Source organism: Podarcis liolepis (assembly GCF_965112155.1).
Source record: "Podarcis liolepis genome assembly, chromosome: 16".
Lineage (NCBI taxonomy): Eukaryota > Metazoa > Chordata > Lepidosauria > Squamata > Lacertidae > Podarcis > Podarcis liolepis.
Window position 1 is genome coordinate 14,018,961 of NC_139567.1, and position 22,439 is coordinate 14,041,399.

At 43.4% G+C, this 22,439-nt stretch overlaps 1 protein-coding gene across 28 annotated transcripts in view; it reads left to right on the top strand.

Annotated features, from left to right (window-relative positions):
* The window catches only part of ST3GAL4 (ST3 beta-galactoside alpha-2,3-sialyltransferase 4), a 185,116-nt gene that overhangs the window by 141,172 nt on the left and 21,505 nt on the right, over nt 1-22,439 (top strand). For 23 of the 28 annotated variants that reach the window (XM_083480700.1, XM_083480685.1, XM_083480701.1 and 20 more), the window contains one exon: nt 21,321-21,399. In XM_083480700.1, the coding sequence (XP_083336826.1) occupies nt 21,321-21,399 (79 nt within the window). Of the gene's footprint in view, nt 1-4,637; nt 4,803-13,350; nt 13,411-17,737; nt 17,900-21,320; nt 21,400-22,439 lie in introns of those variants that run through there. The other 5 variants (XM_083480683.1, XM_083480696.1, XM_083480689.1 and 2 more) reach the window with 4 other exon arrangements.

Genomic DNA, 22,439 nt, shown 5'->3' on the forward strand with positions numbered 1-22,439 from the left:
GAAGGACCACAGATTCCCCAACATTGGCTTAAGCCTTCAGCGAGGCTAGGAGGGAGATGTGAAGTGACTTCCAGTGAAGTGACTGGGCTTTCATTCAAGGACCTTTCCTATGTGTACATCCATCTGCTTGTTTATTAAGACCAATATTCAAGGCTGGAATCCATGTGCCCTTGCCTTCTGAAGTGGTCCTCTTTAGAGAGGACCTTTTTGGTTGTTTTGCCTAATATCTTGGCACCAGATTTGCTGTTTTAGGAACCAAGTTTAAATTATGTATTTTTAAAATGGTTTCAAGATTGGCTTCCAGCTGCACTTGAAGCGATAGCTCCTATTAATAATAACAGTTTTCATTTCATTCAGTGTGAGGTTTTGCCTTTTTTTTAAGGTGGACTTGTCTCAGCCAAAGATAACAGTATGAGTAGAAGAAAAGTTGTTTTCTGGATCCGTGGCTTCAATCCTCAGTGGTGAAGAGCTGTTTTGTATATAAATGTTATCATTTGAAATAATACGCTTCGGTTCATTGAAATATGTCAAAGGAGGCACATACTTCCTCTAAGCTATACACCCACTTTGGCAAAACCAGAAGCAGAATTGAAACTGAGGTTTTTGGCTCACGTGGGTGACCCAAGTAAGCCAAAATGAAACTCTTAAGCAGGAGGAGACCCAACCACAACAAAACTAATGAGGTCTGATCTCCCCTTTCTCTGTCTCAGCTTCCTTGCTTGATAGAATCCTGTGTACCTAAATTGCTTAAGTATCAAATCCATAGCCTCTAGTTCTGCCTGTAGTACACTTTCATATTGCTGTAGACTGGATCCAACACAACAGTCAACCATATGGTGTCTCTCAACCCCCTTGAATATTCAGCTATTCACTGTTTTTGAAGTCTTTGTTAAGACATGAATGCCTTAAATAGCAGATAATGGGCATCCAGCTTCTATGTGTTTTGCTTAGGGCAATATGGCAGTACAGCAAAATGTGGTCTTTTATTTACCAGCAGACATACGATTGGATCTTGCATGCCTTCTGAACCATGTTATATTCTGTATTTAGATTTTTGTATTTTTAAGCAGATACAGTTCCAAAGTACTTGCCTTCCACACCCCTCTCACAGGACAAAAAACCCTGCCATTCTCTACTTGCCGTTTCTTTATCCATCTATTTTTGTTGCCAGCTAATTGCACATCCCATGCTTTATATGCTGCCATACTAGGACTTGTAACTTAAATAGAAGAAGGGAGAAGTTGCAGTTGAAGATTGCAGTAGCAGCCATTGGGAAGATCAGTCTTTGGATATGTGTGTGATATAATGCCATGTGTTGTGGTGGGGACAAGAGGAACAGAACCTCTTAGGTTGCTGAAAAAAATATTTTTTTACAGGATCATTGCAATTTCAAGCAAACACTTTTATTCAAGGCAAAAATAATAGTTCCTAATGTTTAGGTGTATCCCAATCCCTGATAACTCCCAAGTTCCCAGGATCTTCTTTTTTTGCTAGTTTGACGGTGTTCCCCTTTTTCTTTTTCCACTGCCACTTGATGGTATGTATTTTTGAACTCACAAATACAACATTTCTCTAGTTTTTACAGGCTTGATAGTGGAAGAAGGTGTTAGATTCTGTAATTGAAATGGGCTGAGGAATCTGGAGGTCTTTCCATAATTGTATCCTCCCAATCTTGAATTGGATTATAATTCTCTTAGCCATGTAATCAGCATGACATCTGGGTTCTTCTTCTATCTGTGGGAAGATTTTGAGCCTCTTCCAGACTCCCGTTAACTTTGGTTGTCTATTAGCTCCAATAGCCAATCTGTCCTTAATTAGTCCAAGTTCTAAGAATTGTGCTTCTAATGTAAAGCAGACAAGAGATGGTGATGTGGAATATTCTGAACTTGCAGGATATCAGAATTTCAGCAGATGCTGAGGAAATCAGCTGTCAGGCCAGTTTTGCTATGATGGAAGACCAAGGTTAGACTGAGCCCTGGTATGTTTCCTTGAGCTTCAGTTATTATGAGGGGAGATAGAAAAACAGAAGGGGAATTACAGAACATTGTGGAAGGAGGTAGGGAACGGGAGCCAAGGAGTAGAGCAATCTAGCCTAGGAGAGATCCATTGAAGACAGAACACAGAGGACTTAGAGGAAAAACGTCAATTGATTTGGTCTCTATTAGCTTGCACAGGGAGCAAGCAAACTCTGCACTGGTGGAATCAGAGAGGGGTCCCAGGTTTCCCCATTGGAGCCTTCTGCCTGTTGGCCCATGCTGGCTTTGCACAGTATTCACCCATACTGACTAATTTTATCCAGTCCATGCTGCTGCATGGATTGATTTCACCACACCACTGAGGGTGTTTTGGTGGATGAAGAGGAAGCACAAACGGTTGCTGCCCAGGGCATATGGAGAAGGAAGTGGGGTCTCATGGTCAATAACACAACCACTGCACTCTTGCTCTCGCTCTTGCTGTGCCACATGGATTTAGTGATGGAATTTGACCTTTCATCCTCAGGTTCCTTATTTTGTGTGCACACAGAACTATAAACTGTGGAGGCTTGCAAGCTGTTAGGAATCCCAAAAGACAAACCTTGTTCTTATTTTAAACCCTTTGCATTGCCCTGCCTCCAGCCAGTGTGTTTCTTTTTCCATGATTTTATCGTAAATGCCTGGTGCAGCTGTTGTGGTTGACTTGCCCCGGTATCAAAGAGAGCCGTGAGCAAGTCAGCATAGGAAGGGAGTGGCTTGCCTTTTGGCTAACTGTGCAGATCTGAGCTGAGAACTGACTTCCGTCTTTTCCATATATCGTATTTTTCGCCCTATAGGACGCACTTTTCCCCCTCCAAAAATGAAGGGGAAATGTGTGTGCGTCCTATGGGGCGAATGCAGGCTTTCGCTGAAGCCTGGAGAGCGAGAGGTATCGGTGCGCACCGATCCCTCTCGCGCTCCAGGCTTCAGGAAGCTATCTGCAAGCCTCGCAAGGCTTGGGGCGGCAGCCCAAAGCAGGGGGCCAGCTGCAGAGCCTGCCCCCTGCTTCGGGCAGATGTCCATAAGCCTCGCGCGCCCGGCGGGAGGTCCCGCCGGGCGAGCAAGGCTTGGGGCAGCAGCCTGCAGCCCGAAGCAGGGGGCCAGCTGCGGAGCCCGCCCCCTGCTTCGGGCAGATGTCCGCAAGTCTCGCGTGCCCTGCAGGAGATCCCGCCGGGCGCGCAAGGCTTGGGGTGGCAGCCTGCTCTGGGGGCTGGGGTTGGGGGAAGTTCAGGCTTCCCCCGCGCTAGCCCCTGCGCCTGGGGAGGAAATAAAAAAATTTCCCTTTATTCCCCCCCCCCAAAAAACCCCTAGGTGCATCCTATGGGGCGGTGCGTCCTATGGGGCGAAAAATACGGTATTTGCTATCTGCATTTCCTTTTCATGCAGAACATCCCAGGTTCAATCCCCAGTATCTCCAGGTAGTGCTGCGAATATTCCTTGTCTGAAACTCTGGAAAGCCGCTGCCAGCCAGTGTAGACAATACTGACCTAGATGGACTGATGGCCTGACTTTCCCAAGAAACTTAATTTTATGACTTAAAAACTTTTGAACCTTCTATTCAGTTTCCTTTATGTCTTTTTTGTTGTTGTATATTATGTCTTTATTCTGTTCTTTTCCATTTTTACTCTGGAATAAGGTGAGTTAGATGCATTATATCTTTCAAGTCCATTGTGTCATCATATGGCATGTTAAGATTGCATTCCCCAAATCAAAAGTAGTTCCCTTCACTTTCCCCATACTACCTTGGAGGGGGTAAATGACTCAAGGATTGTGGCTAGCATTTGTACTTGACTTCCAAGAAGTTCTTAATAGATTTGGTGTGAACAGCAGTTTTGGTGCGAACAGCAAAAGTTGCTTCTCTTCACCCCACTCCCAGCAAAGGTTGCAACATAAAGAGGGGCAGAAACTGTGGTGGGAAAATCCGGAACGAATGAAGTACTTAACCTGAGGTACCACTGTAGTTTTTAAAGGTTGATTGATTCACCCTTAAGAGCTTGGAAAAACTAATTCTTAAGTAAATAATGCAACACTCTGTTGAACTGTGATGTAATTCAGAAACACTATGGTTGTTGCCATATATAAATACAGTGGTACTTAATTCTTTCCGGAGGTCCGTACTTAACCTGAAATTGTTCTTAACCTGAAGCACCACTTTAGCTAATGGGGCCTCCTGCTGCCACTGCACCACCGGAGCACGATTTCTGTTCTCAACCTGAACCAAAGTCCTTAACCTGAAGCACTATTTCTGGGTTAGCGGAGTCTGTAACCTGAAGCGTATGTAACCTGAGGTACCACTGTAAAGCAAAAACAGGAAAATACCACGTATTATTATCCTTCTCCAACCTGATGCCTTCCAGATGTTTTGAATTACAGCATCCCATCAGTTGTAGCCAGTGTGGTTGATGGTCAGCTGTGATGGGAGAAGTTCAGAACATCTGGAGGGCACCAGGTGGGGAAGAGACTGTTTTTGGTTATAATCCTAGCCCTACTTACTTCTGAGTAGATATAGGTCAGATAGTGCTGTTAGTTTTTCACCCCCTGGCTAATCTCTTTTGATGTCATAGAGGAGCTTTGGGGGAAGAGATGTCATATATTTAGCAACTTCACTGTTACAGAAGAGCTGGGCAGCCTGTGACTGTTAGGAGACCTTGAAGCTGATGCCTTTGAGCCACTGGTTAGATCTAACCACTCCCTTCATTACTTAGATGCCATGGGCGGTTTTGGAGCCTTTTGATCAAAGACCCAGGTGGTACTTGCTGTTTATGTGTTACACACTTTTGAAAAGTGTAGGTAAGTCTATGTAAATGTTAGAATAACAGAACAGGACATAAATCTAATATTTAGAATCTCATATTTAAGTCCACGAGATTCTTTTACATCTCTACAAATACTCGAAAATCTTTGGTGGCATTTAACATTCTAAGATTTATAAAACAAGGTTTTAATGCATCTTTGGAAGGAATATTGCAGTTCACTTTGTTTCTGGAATTTTGGTTGCATTCTGAGAAGGTTATTGAAGTAAATGGGGAAGGATTTTCTTCCTGGGCAACTAGATTCGGAACCCAGCCCACATGCTCACACTTTCATTCTCAGTCATTCTTTACCAGGTTCTGCAAACCAGGCCAAATTAAGTTAATATCTTGGGTGGTGTCAGCTGATTATAGCCCAGAACTTTTGGAGGGCACCATGTGGGTAAAGGCTGCTCTGCACTCAGTGGTAGCTGCTTTCCAAGACTTCAGGCAGGTGTCTTCTTTGGTCCAAGGTGCAGATGTGGGGAATTAAAACTGAGACCTTCCTCACGCACAGCATGTACTTTGCCATACTTCCCCTCTGTTATAGCCAGTTTCTCCATACCTGGCTACAAATAGTTCTAGATCAGGAATGCATCTCACCACGCATGACTGCCAGGTTCTTATCTTGTGTGCTTTGCTACTTTCTTAGTGCCTTTTAAAATACATGCAGCCTCCCCAGCTTTCCTTCCTCAGTCAGTAGAATATGAGACTCTTTAATCTGAAGGTTGTGGGTTCGAGCCCCACGTTGGGCAAAAAGATTCATTCATTGCAGAGGTTGGGACTAGATGACCCTCATGGCCCCGTACAAGTCTATATGATTCCTCAGTTTCTCTGGCTGCTTTCCCCCGACGTGTCTCTAGGCTTTCTCAAAAGTCCTGCTACTGCAGCCAGTTCTAATCTTGAGTCATCTGCTGGGGCTGATACCTCCTGGCTGCTCTAGTACTTGGTGGTTGTTGTGTAGAAAAGAGTTGACACAATTTGTTCCAGAAAATGATTGATCTGAACTAGGCATGGGGATGCCTTCCATTAAAGCAACCCCACAATGGTTTACTTAGCAACACTAACAATCTGTTTCTGTTTATCCTCAGCCTCTGTTCTATGTGCTCTTAGTGGTTAGCTGCACTGCTTTGTTCAGGATGGGTGTATACATTTCTCCTTTTGATTCCCGTCACATCCACCCATAATGCCCCATATCTTATTATACAGATTTGTGCCCTCAACTATTTCAAATTATTTACCTTCCCTATCAGAATGCTTAAATTCATTAAAATAGTTCCCAGGCAGCACCTTTGTAAACCTTATAAAGCATGCACCTGAATGTGAAGACTAATTCAAAGTCCGGGTCCTTTGCCCAATAGTTTCCATGGTGTTTCTGCCATACTCCACTACTGTCGTTCTTGGTCCATTTAACGTCGTCTACCAGATTGTAGCATCTCTACAAGGTTTCAAGCAGAAATCGTTCTCAGTCTATGCTACTATTCATTTCCGCCAGCAAAGCAGGGATTGGATGTGAGATCTTCTCACTTAAAACATCTTCTGGAATGTTTTACTGTGTTTCATGTTTTTATTTGTTGGAAGCTTCCCAGAGTGGCTGGGGCCATCCAGTCAAGATGGGTTGGCATATAAATAAATGAAGTATTTTTATTTTTATTCATTCAAAGTGTATGCTCTCCCACTATGCTACCATTTAGGGTACCATTTGTGAGTAGTCTATAGTATTAACTGCAATAGAATTATGATAATGACAATAATAATTTATTTATACCCCACCCATCTGGCTGGGTTTCCCCGCCACTCTGGGCAGCTCACAGCAGAATATTAAAAGCACACAAAACATCAAACATTAAAAACTTCCCTAAACAGGGTTGCCTTCAGATGTCTCCTAAAAGTCAGATTGTTTATTTTCTTGACATCTGATGGGAAGGTGTTCCATAGGGCGGGCGCCACTATCGAGAGGGCCCTCTTCCTGGTTACAAGCCTACTATCAATGGGGTGGGGGGAGGAGATGGCCCTATGGGAAGGGCTCAATAGCTTTTATCTGCTGGACCAGTTTCCATTATTGTATTTTTATTTTAGTATTGTTGGTTGTTAATAATAATAATACTAATAATTGTTGGAGGGGATGCACAGTCAAAGGTACATATTTCCATATGTGGTGGCGTTGTGACATCATCAAACACTTCTGGAATGTTGTCTTCAAAGAAATAAGCTTGATATACAACAAAGCAATTGAAATATCCCTTGCACTAAGCACTGCTTGGGCTTAAGATAAGGTCTGCTCATGATTATCCTAAAGATGACCTCTTAGCCCTTCTGTTGACTGCTGCTCGTATGGAGATAGCCAGATGTTGGAATATGAACATTGATTCTTCTTATAGCAGAGTATGGTCAGTAGCACTGGCTGAGAAACTAATGTGCCAGGTGAGAGTGGAAAAGGGCAAACACAATCCATATTCCTTTTATAACATACGACAAATGCTTATTGAATACATAAATAGTTCAGACTGTGGTAGCAATCCACCCAGCACTCATGGGAAAATTTGGTGTGATACTTTAGAGTTATCAAATGAAACTTTAACACATGGCATGGTAAAAGTCTGTAAGTTTATCAGACAAGTTACTTGTTGTTTACTGTTGTAACAATTGTTTTCTCAAAATTTATCTTCTGTACTGTGAAAATAAAAACATTATTATTATTATTATTATTATTATTATTACAGTGGTGCCTCGCAAGACGAAAATAATTCGTTCCGCGAGTCTTTTCGTCTTGCGATGTTTTTCGTCTTGCGAAGCACGGTCCGTCGCAACTGCGCCTCTTCAAGCGGCTTTAAAAAAAAAGCGCAAGACGTTTTCGTCTTGCGAAGCAAGCCCATAGGGAAATTCGTCTAGCGAAGCAACGCAAAACCGAAAAACCCTTTCGTCTAGCGAGTTTTTCATCTTGTGAGGCATTCGTCTTGCGGGGCACCACTGTATTTCCTGCCCATCTGGCTGGGTTTTCCCAGCCACTCTGGGCGGCTTACAGCATATCATCATCATCATCATCATCATTAGATTGTGATATTTTGATTGCTGTAAGCCGTGCTTTAGTAATGTGAATGCATTTGAAGGGTAGGTTATAAATATTTGAACTGAATAATAAGTAAAATATTTTTGGCAAGAAGATGAGAGGATGAGATATCAGCTCGATAGGCTTAGGAAACTGACACGGGGATCTAATAGTAAAAAACGTGAGTGCTGTTGTTTTACTATTGCAAAATAGGAACTTGGCCATTCATTTTGAACTGCTTCTGGAAGAAAGAGGCATGTGTTGCCCCAAAGTAAATTAACATCCCTTTGGATCAAGACAGGCGGCTAAAAGTGCTGTTCCTGTTTTGCTTAGGGTTGTAGTATTTCTATAATTTATTGCCATAATAACAGCTATACAGAGATTCATAGTTTATGTGCGTCTGGGAGCTTAGAACACCTGCTGTATACAAATAAATTGCACTGAGTTAGGGACAATCCCAGGGACTTTATTTTATTTTATTTATTTACGGCTATTAGCCCATAAAATATGTACAAACATAAAAACACAGAGGCATAAGGACCGATATATTCGACACCAAAGGGTGAACATCACGGTACTAGGGTGGGTCAATGAGCAGAGCCAAATAACAGCTTGGGGCCCAGAGAGCTCCAAGGGACGGATCACAGAAAAAGAAACTGAAGACGAGGTCCGACATGCACTCTCATCGTAACTGTCCGATTAGTTTTGGTGTTGTTGTTGTTTTTTAGTTGTTTTTGTGTGTGAGATAACCGCGTTCAGGAATCTCGCCACCTGCAGAGTTACCGAGGGATCTGTATCCTGCAAAAGTAGTGCGGCGTGTGACTCAACAGGCCGGCCCACCAAGCACAGTAGAGCAGGACCTAGGAATTTAGTCCTGGCTATGCTATGTAGGGGGCAGTTGAACATTATATGTGGAAGAGATTCAACAGTTTTCCCGTCACACACGCATAACGGAGACACCAAACCCTTAGAAAATCTGTGGCTCAGCAGGTTCGATGGAAGGACATTGAACCTTGCACGAATAAATGCAAGTCGGTGTGGAACAGATGAAAGAGATGACATGTATGATGGAAGGCCAAGTGGTGGGGTTATTCCATGATACCTGGGGGAGCAAACACCCCCACCCCAAGCCAGGTTGTGTTGATATTCAATGTCTGCTAATCTTTGCTCTATAAGGCTTTTGGCTGAGCATAAGTTCATCTTTAGGGAGTCCGCTGGAGAAATTCCGATGCTCAGGAGTTTGGCATGGATTTTTCCTACCCACGGATTGACAAAGTCGTCTCGCCAGAGGCACTGAAAAAGGTAATGGTCGGGAAGCCTATGCCAGCTGGACAGCCAGTAGCCAAAGACTCGCTTCCAGATGACTGTCTCCAATGATGCAATCCTTAACTCCAAACGTATGGCTGCGTTGCTCACACACATGGGGAGTTTCAGGAGGCGACGGAGAAACTGATTCTGCAATGTCCCAAGCGATGTTAAATTGGACCCTGGGGCCCAGAGCGGGGCAGCATAACAGAGGGTGGAAACCACTTTTGCGTGGTATACCTTCAAAGCAGAAGGGATGTGGGAGGCTCCGTCGGCCGCAAAAAATTGGAGCAGAGAATAGAGTATTGTTTTCCCTTTGTTTAGTAGATACTGAATCTGTGGCTTCCAGCTTAGGTTGTAATGAAAAAAGACTCCTAGGTATTTAAATTTGAAAACCTGTTCTAGTTGGACTCCATCTAACTTCCAGCTGTAAGTTTTCCGAGACCTGGTAAAGACCAGGACTTTAGATTTCCCATGATTAATAGTCAGATGGTTAAGTTTGCAGTAAGCCGCAAAAATCTTTAGAGCTCTGCATAGACCGACTCTAGAGTAGGAGAGGAGCGCTGCATCATCGGCATATAGAAGCAGAGGGCAACGAAAATCAGCTAGGCGGGGGGCATGGATGTTGGCTTGAGACTCATTCAGAAAGAGCCTCATATCGCTAATAAACAAGTTAAAGAGGAGTGGGGCCAAAATGCAGCCTTGGCGCACACCTCTATTTATTGGGACCTCGTTGGATAGGTTTCCCGCCGGTGTGAGTCTCACTCTAGCTGACGACCCGTGGTGTAATTGAATTATAAGCCATAACAGCCTTCTATCTATGCCCCATCTCTCTAATTTCTTCCATAGACAGTTTCTTGGGATACTGTCAAAGGCGGCCTTTAGGTCTATGAAAGCGACACATAGGCGCCCCCGACTCGGGGCAGAATATTTTCTGGCAAGATGATACATAATTACCATATGGTCAGTGGTCGAATAGTTGTTCCTAAAGCCCGCTTGCTCATGGCCAATCAAATTTGAGTCGTTTGCCCAATGGGACAGCTTAGACAGCAAAAATTTTGCATAGATTTTCCCGATGATAGACAAAAGGCTGATGTTCCGATAGTTCTCCGGGTCAGCAGGGGGACCTTTTTTATGGACTGGCACGATCACGGCCATCTTCCGTGACCTAGGGATAAGCCCCGTAGAATTAATCGCATCAAAGACTTTGGCCAGGATTTCAGCCCACCACCTCGGTTGCGCAACAATAGCCTCAGCAGGGACTAGATCCGGCCCGGGGGCTTTGCCCGTTTTCAGATCTAATATCAAGTTCATTATCAGGTCTGGGTCGGTAGAGGGCCACAAAGGTAGATGGTCAGCTCGGAATTCCGTGGATGAGTTGGATTCCTCTGCCAAGGAGAAATATTTACTCAAGAATTGTTCCCATGTGGGCGCAGGGATAATCGTCAGTGGGTACTTCCTTCCTCTTTTGTTTATCAAGGCCCAAAATTCCTGTGGTCTGCGGGATCTAGAGGCCGCTATCAAGGCTCGCCAACGCTTTAGATACCACTCACGTTTGGCCAGCTTTAAAGTCTGTTTGTATGCTCTTTTGGCTTGTAAATAGGAGGATGGTAAAGCCTGGGCATTTGAGTTTTTATATTCATTATAGATGGAGCGAAGAAGGGATCTTGCTAGCTTGCAAGAGGTGTTAAACCAAGGGGCCCCAGCACTGCAATGCGCCACTTTCGCCTTCTGAGGAGGTGATGTAAAAAAAATGGTGAGGTTTGTTATAAGAAGGTTAAAAAGATTCAAAACCGAACTGGAATCTCCCAGGGACTGATGAGCTGTACTGACTGGTAAGGGATGAATGGTAACAGTTGGGCTGTGGGAAGAAGTCTTCAACTCCTGGAAGCTATATCAGATCAAAGAATGAAAGCATATAATTGAAAGTACATCAACATAATGTATTGTCAATATGACCTGACATCAGGTGTACAGTCCAGAATAATTGAGTAGTATTTCGCTGAGTTTGCATATGTACAAATTTTCTGCTTTATAGCACCTGCTGGAAGCTGTACAAGCTCATTTTGCATATATTTTCCAATGAAGTGAACCATAGTTTCTTGATCTTTAACTCTGTTTAAATGTTCATAAGAATTATAGAGTTGGAAGGGACTCGAGGGTCATCTAGTTTTCTGCTGATTAATATCAATTGTTTTTTCCTTTAGATAAGCACAATTCTCTCCAATGTCCTTTCAGTCTTTTGAACCTGCAACAAAACAAAAACAAATCTTTTGAGGTTGGATATATCAGCCACTGATGGCGCACCTCTTCACCATTTGCTAGCTTCTTCTTGTAGTGTAGATGGGTTTTTTTTAGTCTTTGGGGAAATCTTATGATACAGCCAGCTGTGGTCCATCTTGCATTATTAGCTACCACAAATTATCACTGTCATAGGCCAGTTAGCAGAGTCTTCTCTCACCTGCCTTTGGCTTTATTAGTGGCTCAGCAGGGAGAGGTCTTAGAGGTCTTGGGTCTGTGTTTGCCTTAGACACACCTGCCCTCTATCTAGGATGAATTGGTGACAACTAGTGGAATGTGTCTTGACTATTTCTCATTCCTAACCTTTTTCTTTTTTTGAACAACATTGTGATGAGTGAGTGGCACACCTGGTTTGGCGTGGTATGTAAGTGGCATGAGGCTTTCCCCCTCCTTATTCAATGAACTCGGGTGGAGTCATCTCCAGCATATTAGAATGACTCTGACTTAGGGCAGATTACTCCTGCCAGTGGTGATACCCAGTCCTTTTTTTCTAGAAAAAGAAGTGCCAGAACCCACCATGAATGCCTCCCTTGTTCTCTTATAATGACAATGCCACCCGCCTGAGAGGCGCTGGAACCGAGTTCTGGTGCGTTTCAGGCTGGAAAATGGCCTTGGTGATACCATTATGTTGTTTGTGGCGTCTTTATTTCCCTTTGCTGGAAATGCTGGACTCCTGTCATATTGGCTCCAGCTTAAGGCAGTTGCCAAAGGGCTAAATCAGGGGTCACCAACCTATGGTCCGGGGGCCAGATAAGGCCCAAGGGACTCGTTTATCTGGCCCACAGCAACCCACTTCCAGGTCGGAGGAGCATCGGAAATAGCTTGTGCGCACACGCACGGGCCTCCTCCGGCCCGGAAGTGCGCCAGAAATAGCGTGGGCGCGTGCTATCCCGCCCTCCGGCCCACCATGCAATTGTCACTGGAGACACCGGCCCGAGGCAAGGAAAGCTTGGAGACCCCTGGACTAAATCCTCCTTTCTTTCCCCTGATTTTCAATCAATTTTTCCCCAAGGTGGCTTACAACAAATACAAACAATGTAAAGCATTAAGAATAAGAATAAGAACACCCCACCTTTTCCCCTGATGATACTCAAGGCGGCTCACAGATTAGAAAAGCAATAGCTAAAAACATCGGAAAAAAGCAATACAGTGGTACCGTGGGTTACATACGCTTCAGGTTACATACGCTTCAGGTTACAGACTCTGCTAACCCAGAAATAGTGCTTCAGGTTAAGAACTTTGCTTCAGGATGAGAACAAAATCGTGCAGCGGCAGCAGGAGGCCCCATAGGCTAAAGTGGTGCTTCAGGTTAAGAACAGTTTCAGATTAAGTACGGACCTCTGGAACGAATTAAGTACTTAATAAAGTACTTATGACAATAAATATATTATTATTCTTATTATTATTCTTGTTCTTAACCTGAGGTACCACTGTAATTAAAAACCAATTGAACATTAATGGAATTAAAAATATATGCATATATAAAAGGTACTTAAAACTGCCAAACACCCTTGTTCCTCTGGTTTGAGGTAGAGATCAGTGTCCTTTTAGTCTGGCTTCTGCAGTCTTGGGACAGTTGGAGTTAGAGTATGCTTTCTGACAGAGATGAGAGAAGGGATGCTTTCTATAGCTTTCCCTTCTCTTGCTGGTGGATGGGGCAGGACTGGATAAGGTGCCTTATGTGTTTGCATAAGAGTAACAGAAAGGTTCTATCAATGAATGGAACTAAAAAGAGAAAGAAAGGGCTCTCTGTGACAGGGAAATAAAAACTTTCAGAGTTTATTGCACTCTGCCGACGGATGTTTAGTAACTGTTTAGTATTGGCTAGTGTTCTTTTGTTTGCCCAATGACTTTTGATCCTGTATTTATCTACCCTGTGTCCCTGCTGCCGTTTAAATAGACAAAATTATTATGTTGACGGCAGCTGGCTGGGGGAGCTAGCAAGATGGTATCTGTAAGTAACCATGAACTGCAGTTTAATACAATGTAGATACCGTAGATTCTGGCATATAAGATGACTTTTTAACCCCAAAAAGGAGGTTAAAAAGTTGGGGGTCGTCTTATACGCAGGGTGTGGGTGGCGCGGCACGGAGCCCGTCCACTGTTGCTTCAGAAGCAGTTGGCAGCGGGCGGCGGGCTGCGCTCCGCCCCGGGTGGCTTTCTCCTGGCATGGAGCTGCCCAACGTATTAGGCGACTGGGCTTATAAGATGAAACCCCAAATTGCAGCTGCCAATTTGGGGGAGTCATCTAAAACGCCCAGTTGCCTAATACGCCAGAATCTTCGGTATTCATCTCCCACCCTCCTCATGTGCAGCTGGTAGGAGGACCTCTGCTCAGTTAGTTTCACCTTTAAATAATCTTGCTTTGCCTTGGTATAAACCATGGGTCCCGATTTAAATAAAATTCTAGTCAGTTTCAGGACTAGTTTTCTTGCACTTGCAAAGTTCATAAGTTAGTTGCATTTCAGGTCTCTCTTTATTATGGTATTGATTTATTACAGCTATTGTTTTTATAAAAGCTTACTAAGCATGTGTACACAAGAACCACCTTGTTAAACATACATATGAAATACTTAATGAACTATATTCATTTAGATAAATATGCACACAATGCTGCTTCTTAGCAAGTGGATTAGAAGTTTACCTTCCAGCAAAAAGGTTTGCAGGCCATTTATCAGTTTGATTGCTTGCCCTGAATCTGAACCGAATGTCAAAGTTTATTTACTTATTTTTGTCTGGTGGAACTGACGGTGGGGTTTAGTAGGGCTCCTGGGTGACTTTCCACCTAGGCACCAACCAAAGGCAGTCCCTGCTCAGCTTCAGCCCATGCCCGGGGATTAGAATAAATTGCATGACTGTGTCTTGGCAGTTTATCTGCCAACTCTACAATTTGTATGTCTTATCAGAATAGCCCCCATGGAATTAGACCTTCCATCAGCATCTCATTCCATAGCCCTTTTTAGTTGTTCCGAGTACTGGGGCAGTATCATAGTAACAGACTCTGGGTTGTATCCAGCTTAGTTCTTTTCAGAGTAGACCCATTGGAATTAATGAAGTCCATTAACTTCAGTGGGTAGAGTAGAATTAGCAATGGATGCAACCCTCTGATTCTACTCCATATGCATATTCACCATATGGAGGGAGCTCTCTATGTGTACAACTGTGGGACTGTGTCTTGCAACGCCCTTTCTAATGAATGTGCATAGGTTGGAAGCAGAAACCATTATCATTGCACGCACCTAGAATTAGGGATGGGGGAGAAATGCAGTTTTGTTTGCATTTTAATGAGAGACTACCTGATGCACTCTTTTCGAACCAATACGTACATGAACTGAAGCACAGTTGTCCTTTGAAATTTGCAGTTCTCAGAACTTTGCAATGCCTTTCCCCAGCCCATGTTTGCAACAATGCATATATTGGAGGACACTGCGCATAAAATGTGCGCAAGAGTGAAGGTAATGTTCTAAAGAGCATCAGAATAGGGGAAATTGGTATTTTTTTGGGGGGGGAATGTGACTATTTGTCGAAGCTGCATACAAAAACGTGTACTGTATTTTTCGCCCCATAGGACGCGCCGCCCTATAGGACACACCTAGGGTTTTTTTTTGGGGGGGGGAATTATCCCCCCCCCCCAGGCACGGGACTGGCGATGGGGAAGCCCAAGCTTCCCCCGCCCCCAGAACAGCCTGCTATCCGCAAGCCTAGGGAACCGTGCCGGTCTCCCCATGCTTGCGGAGGGCTGTGCGAAGCCCGGGCGCACTCTTCAGCGCGTCCGAGGCTTCAGAATGCAGGCAGCTCTGTGCAACCCTCCGGAGCCCGGCGCAGCTTTGCACTGGGCTCCCGAGGGTTGCGCACAGCTGCCTGGAGAGCGAGAGGGGTCGGTGTGCACCGACCCCTCTCACTCTCCAGGCTTCAGCGAAAGCCTGTATTCGCCCCATAGATAACACACACATTTCCCCTTCATTTTTGGAGGGGAAAAAGTGCGTCCTATAGGGCGAAAAATACGGTATACTGTGAGAAAATTGCACTAAGATGCAATTTGCTGTGGAAATGTGTGGAACTGGATATGTGAGAAACTGAAATGGACATATTTGCCGATCCCTACTTAAAACAATTGAAAAGGGCAGTGGATCCTGTTGATCTAGTGAGTTCTGAAACTGGGTGAGTTTCCTATTACACTGTACACATTCTTTGTCGAAAAGATGTCAGATGACAGGTAAAGCTTTCTATTGTGTGCAGGTTTCTGAATGTCAAGCAGCTTTTAGAAATGTTTTGTAGTTTCGTGTGGTTTGCAGTAGATGTTAAATGCTTCTGCCAAACGAGCCCCACTCCAGCCCTCATACCAGACTCTTCAATCCTATGGAGGTTAAAGTCAGCAAAATAAGCCTTCTAAGTCGGCACTACAGTCAGCACCCTTGTTTTGGTTCTGACGGCACTAATAAACCTGCCCTTCCAAGGGAAAGATACTTGCCTCTGCTCTGCTAGTTGGCTGAAGTAATACTCCTCAATGAGAAAGAATGACCTTCTGGATTTTATTGATGTGTTTATAGCCTGCATCAAAACCGAAGGACTATAAAAAGTCGAGAGAGAGAGAGAAGTAGTTGCTAAAGGGGTTATTTGAACATGCTGAAAGTCTATTGATTGCCCATGAATCTATTGACAGCTAGCCTCTATGGGAAAATGAATTCAAAGGCTGCTTTCTAGTTAAACAAGAAAAAGAATTGTGATCTGTTATTTTTTTAAAGCATTTTATAGTTAATAACAGTTTGATTTATAGCTGTACTTTTAAAGTGACATATTCAGATTATGCTTGTTGGTTATTCACCCCACCTCCTCCACACATTGAAGTGATTTATTTTTGTGTATCTCACTTCATTATATGAATTTATGAGCTTGTATAAGTGCTATTTTGGTGAATGGCTATGGAATCCTTACTTACTTTGCAAAGCTATAAACGTTGATATGCTTATTAGGTACCGAGCTTGTTGTCTTTTCAATGCCAGTCAAAAAACCTTTTCTTTTTTCCAGGCCTTTTAGATTATTGTTTTTAACTTGGATTTGAACTGGTCAGATAATTATTGCTTCTTTGTCATAGGGCACCAATTTTCAAATGAAAAGCTCTGCTGAAACGGAGTCTTGTATTGAAAGAAGCTCACAGGCAACTTAATGTTCCCCTTAAGCACTTGGAAATGAAGAACAAAATTGTGGTTTTTAATTTGCAAAGACAAATGTCTTGTCCCTGCCTTCTTGGAACATTTCTCTTGAGTCTCAGTGGTTGATAGCTGCTGCACAGGAACCTCTGCTTTTTCCTGTCTCCATGTTCATGCATTTCAGACGGCGTGTTTATACAAAATGGGATGTGAGGGGACCCCAACAGCACTTTAGATGTATCGTATAGATGTGACTAACTACATTAACATTTCACCAAAACAGACAATATACCACACCGTTTATGAATGTATTGTATATCCAGCCATAAAGAAAGCACAATTTCTGTCAACCCCAAGGGAACGCAGTAGTTCCATACATTATCCCTCATGACTAGGCCACTGGAAATATGTGGGTCCCTAAGGCTTTTCTGTAGGCCTAAAAGGATGCTAATTTTGTGATGTTCAACTGGCAGTGAGTTCCAGAGTTTTGAGGAGTTTTGATGGTGGCAGTGAAATGAAGAGAGCTGAAGAAGGGTGCATGGAGCTTTTTTCTGAGCTGCTATTTCACCCCTCGCAATCACACCCCTCCCAACCTGTTCTTCATTCTCTCCCAGTTTTAAGTCCACTTTTTCCTGCATTTAAAAATCCTAGCATATAATAAATGGTCAGCAGAGAAAGGGTTAAGCGCCCAGTTCTTACTACTTCTCTATTTACCATGCTTTACCCCCCAAAAAACTTTAACAAGCCTTGTACTGATGGCAGGGGATAACACACAGGTAAGGAAGGAGACTATCTTCGTGGTTTGGAGTGAGCTTTGTTCAAATTTGGGCAGGCTCATTTGGTTTTGGGGAGAGGAAGTAACCTGTCTTGTTAGCAAGCCAAGCCCAGCTAAGCTAAGCATAATGAGCCCACCAGTCACTAACCAAAGCCAGTGTTTTGCTTTAATCAAAAAGACCCGTGGTCTCCTTTAGCATGCATTTGGGTGCAATGTGTGGTTTAGGCTTAAGATGTGCTGGACATCACTCGAGTCATCATAGGTGTGTTTGAAAGTAAACATTGAATGTGGGCAGGGAAACTTCCTTGTACATTTTCTGAGCCGCATGGCAATGCAGTGTTGAAAACCCTTAGTGGGAGACTGGGCATACAAGAGGCAAGTTCCACTTTTGCTCAGTCATGTTGGGTGCACCCACTAAGGAAGGAAAGCAGCAAACATAAACCCAGAGGCCCTTTTGAGAGACTGACTTCTTCGCTCTGATTGAGATGACCGAGCTGGAGCAATTTGATTCTTTCCAAGTATGTTGAGTGTCACCTTTTATCCCTGCTTCTTTGTCTGCTTTATGAGGGATCCTGTCTGAGGTGTTCAGCGGCTACAAAGCGTACTGAGCTGTCTTGTCTGGTGTTGGATGAGGGCTTGGTGACGTTTCTGGGTATTTGGGGTTGCGTCAAAACAGAATGTTTTTGAATATGAACAGTAATGAATACGTGGATGTCTCTCCTTTAATTGCCCTTGCATGCTTTACATTTGGAAAACGAAACACTGGACTCTTTCTTTTGTAATGTGTTTGCATATCAGTTGCCAGCCAATTCCTTCCAGTGAGAAGCCTCCAGCAGATGGGGGCAACAGGTCTCCAATATTTTTTGTCCCTGGCACCTCTGAAGCAAGACGTTGGCAGGGATGAACTCTTGGACTGATGTAGGGACAGCCAACATGGTACCCTCCAGATACTGTTGAACTCCCATTCCCATCAGCCCCAGCCAGTTTAACCAGTGGCCGGGGATGATGGAGGCTCTGTACCCCAATAGCACTCAGAGGGCACACTATGTGTGTAAATACATGCATTCACATATTAAACTAAGATGAGATATGTAAACTATATAACTTTATAAAATTGCCGAAATAGTTGCAGAAGAAAGCAAGTTACAAACTGAAATCAGAGCTGGAACAAACAGTGCTTTTAAAAATATAACTTAAATGTAGCTTTCTTAAGTATTTGATTAGGGGTTGGGTTGTTGTTGTTTTTTTGAGAAGTTTTATTCTGAGTTCAGTCTACATGAATTTAAATGATCTTGCATTAACATCTGTTTTGATTTTCAATGAACATTTATGATTATGCATATTTAGAAAACAAAACACAATTCAGAAACGTTTTCACATATTCAAGATTCATTGAAATCAAAGGAGCTCAAGAGCTTTCTTTTTTAAAAAACAACAAACCTATGTAAACCTGTTATTTTTAATTCCGTGCCAGAGACAAGAAGAGTTTCCCCAACCATAGAATAAATCATCATCAAACCTTTTATTGGCATCGCATACAAACATCCAAAACAAATCAAGACAGAATTACCACTTCCCCAGTGGCACAAAACATTTGCTAAAAGAAAGGAGGCAGAGCAGTAGAACGAGTGCAGGCAGCTTTCCTCTTCAAGATTTTTACTTTCCCACGCTGTGTACCCTATGCAGCCTTGTGTCTAGAGGGAGGTCAACACAGGGTAGAGACTGTCGCCTGGGCGAGATTTCTTCTATGCTAGTTAAACATCTGCCTTACATCAGATAAAGATCCTCTCCTCAGTGAAGTTTTGTTAGATCCCTTTCTTTCCCCAGGGCTACAACAGTTTAACAAGAAGGTACAGCAACTTGTGCTGTCTGTGGAACTTTTGTGATTGATGTCCCTACCATCTGCCAAGGCTATAATAAAAACTAGGTTGTGGGATATTGACAGTAGCAGCAGAGAAAAAATGTTCCCCTCTTTATTTTCAACTTTCTTGGGCACATGAAACTAACCATATTTACCTTGAATTTCCTCCTTTGGGGAAGGTTCTCAGGCAGGGTGGAAGGAGAAAGAATTTGCCCATGTGAAGACCACCTGGTGGAAACTCTTACACATATGGCTCTCAGTTGTAAACCTTAGAATAAAAGACAAAAAGATGAAAACTCAGGAAACAATTGCTGGGATTAAGCTTGCATTTTTTGCCTGGTTTGGGTATGATTTTAACCAGTTTATTAAAGTGTGTGTTTTATCATCTGAACCTAGCCCATCAGCTTAACTATGGTTTGTTGTTGTCTTACAAACCCTGGTTTGCTTTATTCATGGTTTGGTATTCTAAATAAAAGCAGCACTCTTATTTAACCATGGCTTGTCCCCCCCCCCTCATCCCACAAGACAAGAGAAGTTGAAACTAAACTTTGGAGAAAGAATCATCAGTTGTTTGATTGTTTGTGGGGCAAACCATGGCTTATTAAACAAACCATGGCTTAACATTTTGTGTGAGACAGGCCTTGGTTGGAAAAACAGCCTTTTAGGGGGCAACAACTTGTAGAACAATGTATACTCCCTTGAATAAAGTACATTTTATATATTAAAGTCTTTCTCTTGTAAACAGTGATATTTGAATAGTGAACTGTTGCTGTCTGTCTCCTTGTTTGTTCATGAAACTTCTCGTGTTGGGAGGGAAAATGCAGTCACAACATCTCACAGTTATTTGAGCTACCCTACATTCTGCAACGTGAGATTCTTAACATTCTTATCAGGAGAGTCTATGAAAGCTCTAGATACGGTGTCTGAATGCTGTGGTGGAGTGGATGAGGGCCAGTAAACTGCTTAAATCCTGAAAATACAGGGACTTTTCAGTGGGTGGTTCCCATATGCAGGAAAATGGCAAGTTACCTGTTCTGGATGGGGTTGCTCTCCCTCTGAAGGAACAGGTGTGTAGCTTTGGAGGTACTCCTGGATATATATTTGTCACTAGAGGCCCACAAATATCCTCTGTGGCTCAGAGTACCTTTTACCAGCTTCGTCTGGTTTGCCAGCTACGGCCATTCCTGGGCAGGGATATCCTCACCACTATAGTCCACATGTTGGTAGCTTCAAGGCTGGATAACTGTAATGTGCTCCATGTGGGGCTGTCTTTGGCTCTGGTTTGGAAGCTCCAATGCTCCTATATGGAATGCGATGGCCATATAGAACATGTGATGCCATTGTTAACACAGCTGCGCTGGCTGCCCATCTATTACTGAGCCAGGTTCAAGATCCTTGTATTAATTACAAAGCCCTTAACAACTTAAGTCTAGGGTAGTTCAGGGATTGCCTGAACCTTAGATCTCACCTCGATCACTGAGATCATCCGCAGAAGCATCGTTGGTTGTTCCCTGAGTTGGCGAGGCTCACTTGATAACAACAAGAAATGGGAGTCTTCATTGTCATTGGTCCAGTATTGTGGAATACAGTGGTACCTCATGTAACGTACCGCCCCCCCCTTACGGAAGCTTCGGGTTACGCGCTCCACTAACCCAGAAGTAGGTCCCCTTGTTGCGAACTTTTCCCACGGGATGCGAGCGGGATGCGGGCAGCAGCAGGAGGCGCCATTAGCGAAAGTGCGCCTCATGTTATGAGCGGTTTCCGGTTACGAACGGACCTCCGGAACAGATTACGTTTGTAACCGGAGGTACTACTGTACTCTGCCAGTGGAGACTCAGTGGGCACTTTCTGTTTCAATTCTTAAATGCCTGCTGGAAACTTTTCTATTCCACCAGACCTATGCAGGCAACTAAGACTTTATCTTTCTGCAATGGTTAGTTGAGGTCTGTTTTTAACTTTCGTGGGTATGGTTTTCTGCATTTTGTGACAAACGGCTTTGATATTTTTAATCATGTAGCTGTGTGTGCATATCTTTATTAATAAATAACTCAAATAAGCATGTCTTCTTTGTTTTCCAGGTGGCTGATAGCAGTTGCAATGAGAGCAAAAGCCACAAGACGATTCTTCATCTGCTGATAAAAATGATCAACAAGTCTCGTAAGTCCAAGTGTTGTGCCATTCCCCTTTCTTATGCTACACATATCTGGAAGCAAGTGTACTTGTGATCTGGACAAGTAAGGGTGGGGTATGTGATAGTGCAGTAGAAAATTATGTTTTAAAAAATGGTGGGTATAAGATTGGCTAAGGACTGTGGCTTGCTAGGAAACAAGAAAACATGTTCCCTGGTCAGATGTGATACAAAGCCAAGAAAGAGTTCCTAGTTTGTTTATCCCACCTGTTTCAGGGGATGAGCAAAGTGGGAACTATCAGTAATCATATCAGTGTGTTGCTCTTTCCAGATAAACCATTCTAAATCTTAGCTTATCATTATATGAGAATGCGGCTGATACAGTGACTTTTGTCTTCTGGGTTTCTGGGGTTTTTCCTGTTGTTATTCTGTCTCTCACAGCTACAGTAAAATTTACCTACTAGTAAAATTATGGATTGGTCATTTCTTCGTCAGAGGGCAAATGGGCAAATTTAGCAGGGGATCAAATACTTTCCCCCCTCACTGTAACAGATGTCACCACCAAGGTTTACAGTCATTAAGAAATACCCACCGTGCAGGATTGGGAATGTTAAAGAAGAAGAAAAAAGTCAACCTTGACTTTAGCAAAAGTGATTGTGGGCAATGGGCCTTGGAAGCTTCTTTCACAAATGGATGCCCAGAAAATGATTTCTCGGCATTGGATAATGGTGTGGATTCAACTAAAAAGCACCCTGTCTGAGGTCATATGGAAAGGCTTGTTGTAGGTTGAAAGAAGGAGGTGCCTTTAGAAAATGAAGATACAGGTTCCAAAGAGGGAAAGGATGCATTTGGAGGACAATGCCAAATGAGCGGTGGCAAGGGGGAAGGGTTCCCCAATGTACTGTTCTCCAAGGACCCATGAAAACCTATAGCCTCCCTGAGGAGACTGCAATCTCAGCAAAGCAAATTATTCCACACACACACACACCCCCGACACCTGTAACCTGGCCTCTGCCACCGCTTGAGATCCCATCCACACTAAACATGGCTTGCCCCAAAGAATTCTGGG